General features: G+C 48.2%; 1 protein-coding gene across 1 annotated transcript; it reads right to left on the reverse strand.

The window, feature by feature from the left end:
* Positions 1-205: 205 nt before the first annotated feature.
* Positions 206-9,163, reverse strand: LOC137305520 (ferritin, lower subunit-like). The gene is made up of 4 exons (XM_067974382.1): positions 8,995-9,163; positions 6,247-6,393; positions 1,862-1,987; positions 206-534 (listed from the first exon to the last, which is right to left on the reverse strand). Exons 1-4 carry the CDS (start codon positions 9,097-9,099, stop codon positions 385-387), a joined length of 528 nt encoding a protein of 175 aa, XP_067830483.1. The 5' UTR covers positions 9,100-9,163; the 3' UTR covers positions 206-384.
* Positions 9,164-9,416: the final 253 nt, after the last annotated feature.

Here is a 9,416-nt window from a genome sequence, read left to right on the forward strand (position 1 = left end):
GGCGATTTTACCTGCGCCTCTGCACCGTTCTCACTGGGCAGGGTGGGACATGGTATATCAGACAGTGCAGTAGGGACCAGTCTTCTGAGTTTGGCAATCTGGTAGGGCACAGATCATAGGCCGCAGAGTCCAGAGGTGCGGGGGAGGGTACAGGTCCTAACCAAACAAACAATGAAACACCCATTAAATCCAGACCGCCAGCTCCTTTACTGTAAAGTTATTTAATACTTAATAAAGGTAATGTTGTTCCTGAGACAAACACTTCCTCTGATTCAGTCTCTTCACCAACTCAGACATTCAGTGTAAAATATTTTGGTTGCCGACCCAGCTCGGAGAGAGAGGGGGATCCGGAGCGAGACTCCTCCTTCGCACAGTCAGATCCCTTCATCCAAGGGTGTGCTTATTAAACAGGTACTCGCCCATCCCACTGGTCTGTCCCACGCTCAATCTCTTGAGGCTTGTGATGTAATCTCCCAGCTTCTTAATGATTTCTACACTGTGGCTCAAGAAATTGGACTCGAGGAAATTGCACATCTGAAAAAAAATCATAAATACGCTCACCATCCGTCCAGTTATTTCAATTTAACAAAAACCGCTGAGTGTTTTAACAATCAGTGATGGAGTCTATGGGTCAGTATCTATCAGTGATGGAGTCTATGGGTCAGTATCTATCAGTGATGGAGTCTATGGGTCAGTATCTATCAGTGTTGGAGTCTATGGGTCAGTATCTATCAGTGATGGAGACTAAGGGTCAGTATCTATCAGTGATGGAGTCTATGGGTCAGTATCTATCAGTGATGGAGTCTATGGGTCAGTATCTATCAGTGATGGAGTCTATGGGTCAGTATCTATCAGTGATGGAGACTAAGGGTCAGTATCTATCAGCGATGGAGTCTATGGGTCAGTATCTATCAGTGATGGAGTCTATGGGTCAGTATCTATCAGTATTGGAGTCTATGGGTCAGTATCTATCAGTGATGTAGTCTACGGGTCAGTATCTATCAGTGATGTAGTCTACGGGTCAGTATCTATCAGTGATGGAGTCTATGGGTCAGTATCTATCAGTGTTGGAGTCTATGGGTCAGTATCTATCAGTGTTGGAGTCTAAGGGTCAGTATCTATCAATGATGGAGTCTAAGGGTCAGTATCTATCAGTGATGGAGTCTAAGGGTCAGTATCTATCAATGATGGAGTCTAAGGGTCAGTATCTATCAGTGATGGAGTCTACGGGTCAGTATCTATCAATGATGGAGTCTAAGGGTCAGTATCTATCAGTGATGTAGTCTATGAGTCAGTATCTATCAGTGATGGAGTCTAAGGGTCAGTATCTATCAGTGATGTAGTCTAAGGGTCAGTATCTATCAGTGATGGAGTCTATGGGTCAGTATCTATCAGTGATGGAGTCTAAGGGTCAGTATCTATCAGTGATGTGGTCTAAGGGTCAGTATCTATCAGTGATGGAGTCTATGGGTCAGTATCTATCAGTGATGGAGTCACTGGTTCAGTATATGGTCATTGAATTTGTTGCTGTTTGTGGGATCTTGCTGTGCACAAATTGGCTACCACGTTTGCCTACATAACAACAGTGTCTACACTTTAAAAGTGATGAAGCACTTTGGGATGTCCTGAGGATGTGAAAGGCTCTATATTGATGCAACTCCTTTCTTTTTGCATTATGTTCAAATGTACCATTAACAGATTGCATGCCCCCTTAACAGTCACCTCCCGCCCTAGGCTCTCGACCTCCTGTGTGGAATTCCTGGATCTTCTTTTACTTTCTCTCATTATAGAGCAATGGTGGCAGTGGTTTTACCAGCGTTCACAGTACTCTGTTACTCTAGAGGGAACAAAAAAGAGTTACCTGAGGGTCATCCTTATTGGAAGCCAGGTGGTGTAGGTCAAGGAGAGACTTGTTGATGTTTTTCTGTAATTCGAGAGCATACTGAGTGGCCTCCAGCCCGTTCCTCCACTCTCTCTTTGTTGGTTTCTGAGTAAATAAAAGACGCAGACTGAGGCCTTGCTGTAGAGCAGCCTGTCCCTCCTGTCAGTACACCCACATTTCCAGTTGTCTCCAGGTGAGACTGCGGACTGCAGTAGGGTGGGGGCGGGGGCGGGAGAGGGGGGGGTTGGGGCTCCATCCCTTTCACACGAGTCGGTTTCTACTCTGCCGGATCCCTCGGTGGAACTTGACGGTTTTACCAACGTCACAGAGACTTCTGCTTTGCGTGAGGTGAAGAATCAGAGGGGAGGCCGAGACTCATGAGGTGAGATTAGGACAGGTGACTGGTTAAAGAGGTAGGACCGTCTTAAAGGAGGAGAGAGAGAGGCGGAGAGGTTTAGGGAGGGAATTCCAGAGCTTAGGGCCCAGGCAGCTGAAGGCACGGCCGCCAATGGTGGAGCGATTAAAATCGGGGATGGGGAAGAGGCCGGAATTGGAGGAGCGCAGAGATCTCGGAGGGTTGTAGGGCTGGAGGAGGTTACAGAGATAGGGAGGGGGGGCGAGGGCCATGGAGGGATTTGAAAACAAGGATGAGAATTTTAAAATCGAGGCCACTTTATTGCCGTCAAAAGGTGTTGATGTGCCCGTATCTTGCTGCCAATCAGGAATGGATACCCTGACTGATATTCCCTCCCTAACCCAGGGGCATGGACGATATCGATGTAATTTCTGTCAGTGCTCTGGCTGAGATCAGCTAACTCAGCACGGACAAGGAATTAAGGGAAGTAGAATAAGGAAGAGTGCAAGGGCGCAGACACACTAAGGGCACAGGCTCGCCTAACGTACAGATCAACAGACTGCAAGGAATCAGGTTCGCTCACCCCGTGAATGCCCGGTGGTGAATTCCTAATCACAGCTGTACTATGGGAGGGAGGCACCAACATAGCTATCCTATGCTGTCAGCCGTGGCTCAGTGGGTAGCATTCCTGCCTCCCAGTCAGAAGGTTGTGCGTTCAAGTCCCGTTCCAAGAGACTTGAGCACAGAAACCTTGGCTGACACTCCCAGTGCCGAGGGAGCGCTGCACTGTCGAGCAGGTGCCGTCTTTCAGGTGAGACCTTAAACCGAGGCCCCGTCTGCGCTCTCGGGTGGACGTAAAAGATCCCGCGGCCGCTATTTTGAAGAAGAGCAAGGGGGGAGTTCTCCCCGCTGTCCTGGGCCAATATTTATCCCTCAACCAACACCTAAAACAGATAATCCGGTCACTCCCTCGGTGCTGTTTGTGGGATCTTGCTGTGCACAAATTGGTTGCCAGTTTCCTACATTACAACAATGACCACACTTCAAAAAAGAAGAAGCACTTTATTGGCTGTGAAGTGATTTTTGACGGATATTATTCAATAGATCTTTTGCTTAATTAACAACTGACAGCCATCTAGTGGTGAGTACTGATAACTGTAGAGCTAGTGTCCCCGATTGCTCAATGTTGTCAGATAGTGTTGTTCAACAGAAATTGCTGACTGGCCACAATTAAGCAATTTTAGTGGAAACGACCTTAAACACACTCACACAACGCAGGTAATTATACTTCACGTGTGTATATTCACTTGACAAACATTTGCTCCCATTCAGTAATCAAGGAAGTGAAGCACTCACAGCGATCAAAGAAAAAGCACTCTCTGCTTCTCGTCTCACCCTTTAACCAACAAACACATATAAAGGTTAAAGTTCACGTGCACACATTGTGCGAATATGAGCACTGGGATCACACGCCCAGCGACAAGGCCTGTTACTCGTTTTTTATTTACTCATCGGGGAAATGCAATTTGTCACATCGAGATTCCCAATTAGCCTATTGTGGCGATACAGTCTCTGAAATAGCCTCTAGTTAACAACTGTGTCTCTACTGATGTTAATCCCTCTCCCTCACACTGTCTCTCAGTAACCCCTCTCCCCCAGCGCCCTGTGTTACTGACTGTATCTCTACTGATGTTAATCCCTCTCCCTCACACTGTCACTCAGTAACCCCTCTCCCCCAGCGCCCTGTGTTACTGACTGTATCTCTACTGATGTTAATCCCTCTCCCTCACACTGTCTCTCAGTAACCCCTCTCCCCCCAGCGCCCTGTGTTACTGACTGTATCTCTACTGATGTTAATCCCTCTCCCTCACACTGGCTCTCAGTAACCCCTCTCCCCCCAGCGCCCTGTGTTACTGACTGTATCTCTACTGATGTTAATCCAGCCCCTCACACTGTCACTCAGTAACCCCTCTCCCCCCAGCGCCCTGTGTTACTGACTGTATCTCTACTGATGTTAATCCCTCTCCCTCACACTGTCACTCTGTAACCCCTCTCCCCCAGCGCCCTGTGCTACTGACTGTATCTCTACTGATGTTAATCCCTCTCCCTCACACTGTCACTCTGTAACCCCTCTCCCCCCGGCGCCCTGTGTTACTGACTGTATCTCTACTGATGTTAATCCCTCTCCCTCACACTGTCACTCTGTAACCCCTCTCCCCCAGCGCCCTGTGTTACTGACTGTATCTCTACTGATGTTAATCCCTCTCCCTCACACTGTCACTCTGTAACCCCTCTCCCCCAGCGCCCTGTGCTACTGACTGTATCTCTACTGATGTTAATCCCTCTCCCTCACACTGTCACTCAGTAACCCCTCTCCCCCAGCGCCCTGTGCTACTGACTGTATCTCTACTGATGTTAATCCCTCTCCCTCACACTGTCACTCAGTGACCCCTCTCCCCCAGCGCCCTGTGTTACTGACTGTATCTCTACTGATGTTAATCCCTCTCCCTCACACGGTCACTCAGTAACCCCTCTCCCCCAGCGCCCTGTGTTACTGACTGTATCTCTACTGATGTTAATCCCTCTCCCTCACACTGTCACTCAGTGACCCCTCTCCCCCAGCGCCCTGTGTTACTGACTGTATCTCTACTGATGTTAATCCCTCTCCCTCACACTGTCACTCAGTAACCCCTCTCCCCCAGCGCCCTGTGTTACTGACTGTATCTCTACTGATGTTAATCCCTCTCCCTCACACTGTCACTCAGTGACCCCTCTCCCCCCATCGCCCTGTGTTACTGACTGTATCTCTACTGATGTTAATCCCTCTCCCTCACACTGTCTCTCAGTAACCCCTCTCCCCCCATCGCCCTGTGTTACTGACTGTATCTCTACTGATGTTAATCCAGCTCCCTCACACTGTCACTCAGTAACCCCTCTCCCCCCAGCGCCCTGTGTTACTGACTGTATCTCTACTGATGTTAATCCCTCTCCCTCACACTGTCACTCAGTAACCCCTCTCCCCCCATCGCCCTGTGTTACTGACTGTATCTCTATTGATGTTAATCCAGCTCCCTCACACTGTCACTCAGTAACCCCTCTCCCCCCAGCGCCCTGTGTTACTGACTGTATCTCTACTGATGTTAATCCAGCTCCCTCACACTGTCACTCAGTAACCCCTCTCCCCCAGCGCCCTGTGCTACTGACTGTATCTCTACTGATGTTAATCCCTCTCCCTCACACTGTCACTCTGTAACCCCTCTCCCCCAGCACCCTGTGTTACTGACTGTATCTCTACTGATGTTAATCCCTCTCCCTCACACTGTCACTCAGTAACCCCTCTCCCCCAGCGCCCTGTGTTACTGACTGTATCTCTACTGATGTTAATCCCTCTCCCTCACACTGTCACTCAGTAACCCCTCTCCCCCAGCGCCCTGTGTTACTGACTGTATCTCTACTGATGTTAATCCCTCTCCCTCACACTGTCACTCAGTAACCCCTCTCCCCCCAGCGCCCTGTGTTACTGACTGTATCTCTACTGATGTTAATCCCTCTCCCTCACACTGTCACTCTGTAACCCCTCTCCCCCAGCGCCCTGTGTTACTGACTGTATCTCTACTGATGTTAATCCCTCTCCCTCACACTGTCACTCAGTAACCCCTCTCCCCCAGCGCCCTGTGTTACTGACTGTATCTCTACTGATGTTAATCCCTCTCCCTCACACTGTCACTCAGTAACCCCTCTCCCCCAGCGCCCTGTGTTACTGACTGTATCTCTACTGATGTTAATCCCTCTCCCTCACACTGTCACTCAGTAACCCCTCTCCCCCAGCGCCCTGTGTTACTGACTGTATCTCTACTGATGTTAATCCAGTTGGTAAAAAGGGACTTTGTTACTGAAACAACCCAGAGCACGATTTGCTGGATGTAAAAGCACGGGTTGCCGCGTGAACCGTTAGGCATGGAAGAGAAGGGGTTAGGAGTTCCCACTCTGCCACAGTTGTTCGGCTAACCTCGATATCCTGGAGGTGGACTCGACCCCCTCGCTGCTTCTGGTATTCGATCAGTCCATCAGCGTGCGTGCGTGCAGTTTCCGACATCTCGTGGAAAAACTTCACAAAATTCTCCAGTGCAACATCATCCCGTTCAAAATAGAACGACTGCAAAAATAAAACATAATAAACCCTTTCAACAATTACATCCCCTTAAAATTGAGCAATGAGAAATACAAAAACTACACTTTTGTTGATATTTCTCTTTATTTTCTTGGAGACTGGTTGTTTTTTATGTTCGTTGGGTTTTGAGGGATCTCCGCTCCGGGAATGGAACTTTTTCCTATTTCTTTGGAATCCAGCACCCATACGGAGCAGGCCCAGGTATTGGGGTCTTTGTTATTTCATCACTTTTATTCTCTCATCTCCTGAAGCGCTGTCTCTTGCTGCAGGACGGTTTCAAGCCCCTCTCCGGTAGCTCACAGTGTGAGCCAGAAGTCAACACTGGCAGGCTATTCGACTGTGGGGAGCAACCTAGAAAAATCATGTCCTGTTCTCGTCGGAGGTCCACACACACACACACACACACACATGTACACACACACGTACACACACACAGCACACACGTACACACTACACACACACACGTGCACACACAACACACACTACACACAGGTACACACACTACACACACACATACACACACACGTACACACACTACACACACACAAGTATACACACACTACACACAGACACACACATATGTACACACAACACACAGACACACTCTACGCACAAACACAGATGTACACACACAGACACACACACAACACATACACACACGCACACACAACACACAGATACACACGTACACATACTACACACACAGACGTACACACACTACACACAGACACATAAACGCAGACATGTACACACACACATACACATGTACATGTACACACATACAGATATAAACGCACACACGTGCGCACACTAGGACTGCCAACCTTCCAGGATTGTCCTGGTGTCTCAAGGAACTGAAGATTAATTTCCAGGACACTGCCACAAGCAAACCCAAGAAAAAAATCCAAGACAGACATTATACAAAATAGTGTTTTTCTCATTTTCTTTGAACACTTTCATTCATTAGTTCTAAAAATAATGGAGATGGGGAAAAAAGGCTGTTTCACCAACAGTCAAGATGAATCCAATTGGGTAAGAAAGGGGTAAATTTTAACTGCGAGCCGGGAAGCCGGTGGGGGTGGGGGGAGATTTCCGGGTGCGTGACCCGAGCGGTAAGTGGGCGGGTGGTGATCGGTGATCCCACCAATGGCACTTCCAAGCTTCGCGCCCGGCAGCCAGCCTGATTGACAGACTGGAAGGCCTGCTCAGAGGGAGGGATCACAGGCTGGGGAGAAGATCGAGGATTGGTGGGGGGCCGAGGAAGAGATTGGGTGTTGAGCAAGGAACTATCTGCTGTCTACACTTCAATTCCATACTGACCAGCACATTGAACTGTTGGGACACTGGAATATTCTGTAGACACAGTAAAGCTCCCTCTGGACTATGTCGGCCATTACTCCTAGCTCTTGTACAGCACGGATTAGATACAGAGTAAAGCTCCCTCTACACTGTCCCATCAAACACTCCCAGGGCAGGTACAGCACGGGTTAGATACAGAGTAAAGCTCCCTCTATATTGTCCCATCAAACACTCCCAGGGCAGGTTCAGCACGGGTTAGATACAGAGTAAAGCTCCCTCTACACTGTCCCATCAAACACTCCCAGGGCAGGTTCAGCACGGGTTAGATACAGAGTAAAGCTCCCTCTACACTGTCCCATCAAACACTCCCAGGGTCGGGTACAGCATGGGTTAGATACAGAGTAAAGCTCCCTCTACACTGTCCCATCAAACACTCCCAGGGCAGGTACAGCACGGGTTTGATACTGTATGGTTCTGTATGCACATTGCACAGCAGCTGTAGCAGGTATGATGCAGATAAATGCAGCTGTGTTAATAAGAACTGCCAAAGTGGGTACTATTGTAAAACAATGCCAGAGGAGCGGGGGAGGAGCTTGAAGGGGAGACCACCCAATAAATAAATTGAATTGTGTTAGCCGATCCCAGCCAGGTGGGGATGGGGGTCATGAGTGGAATATCGGCCAAGTTTCTTACTGCTGATTGATATCCAGTCTCTCCTGCCAGGAGGAGCCTGTATGTTTAGACATCAGGCGAGGACAGGATCAGTTGGGCGTGTGATGCCCCCTGAGGTTAAATAGCCCGACAACACTCGTTGCCTGGGCTGACACGTTGAGTGGCCTGTTCAGCCAGCTCCTGGAGTTTGGAACCATGCCCTCACAAGGAGGCAGTGACTTCAGACAGTAGTAATTCTGATCTCGTATGAAACAACGTAACACACTCCCACATTACAACAGGGCCCACATTTCAAAAGTACTTCATTGGCTGTAAAGCACTTTGGGACATTCTGAAGTCGTGAAAGGCGCTATATAAATGCAAGTTCTTTCTTTACCAAATTCCTGAATGAGTTACGTTAACACAACAATAAAGAAATTGAGATTCTCCTAAAAGCAAACTGTAAATTTGCAGCAATATTTTACAACATACAATCACAAGTAGAGATTAAAACATATCAGATAGATTAAAAAGAACACAGGACAATATTGCATTGTAAAATGTAATGCCTTATTGAGGTCACATTTTGCTTTTGCAAAGTTTTTCCTGTGTTAGACGATAAGACGGAATCTTTACCATGGCGAGGCACACGTATGAGGTGTAGTACTCGAGGCTGATGAGTTTGTTGATGCCGTTCTCACTCTCTGGGTGAAAGTTCTGTCTCACCTGAGACTGCATCATTCTCGGAATAGACTCTGCCCGCTCCCTCTGATCAGTGACTACATGAAACTGACTGAGCTTCTGTCAGGGGGGCCGGTGAGTTCAGGAACACACTCGGTTTATCATGCACCGCCCACACACAGTGAGGGGAGGGCGTCAGAGATAGGCAGCTTGCAGAAGATATGGTTTATTACAGATTGCCGACCTCAGGAATGAACCAAGCTGGGTTACCGTGGACATGGATTATTGCAATTTTGAAAACACCGTTAATGTGAGACCACATGGATTAATGTTATTACAGAATGCAAATCATGGGGACCAATGGAGCTGAGTTATTA

The sequence above is a fragment of the Heptranchias perlo genome, chromosome 40 (assembly GCF_035084215.1).
Source record: "Heptranchias perlo isolate sHepPer1 chromosome 40, sHepPer1.hap1, whole genome shotgun sequence".
Classification (NCBI taxonomy): Eukaryota; Metazoa; Chordata; class Chondrichthyes; order Hexanchiformes; family Hexanchidae; genus Heptranchias; species Heptranchias perlo.

Coding starts and splice junctions, on each gene's coding strand:
- LOC137305520 (XM_067974382.1), bottom strand. CDS start 9,099: ATGATGCAGTCTCAGGTGAGACAGAACTTTCACCCAGAGAGTGAGAAC. Junction 1,988..6,246: donor TCCACCTCCAGGATATCGAG/GTTAGCCGAACA, acceptor TTATTTACTCAG/AAACCAACAAAGAGAGAGTG. Junction 535..1,861: donor CCAATAAGGATGACCCTCAG/GTAACTCTTTTT, acceptor ATTTTTTTTCAG/ATGTGCAATTTCCTCGAGTC.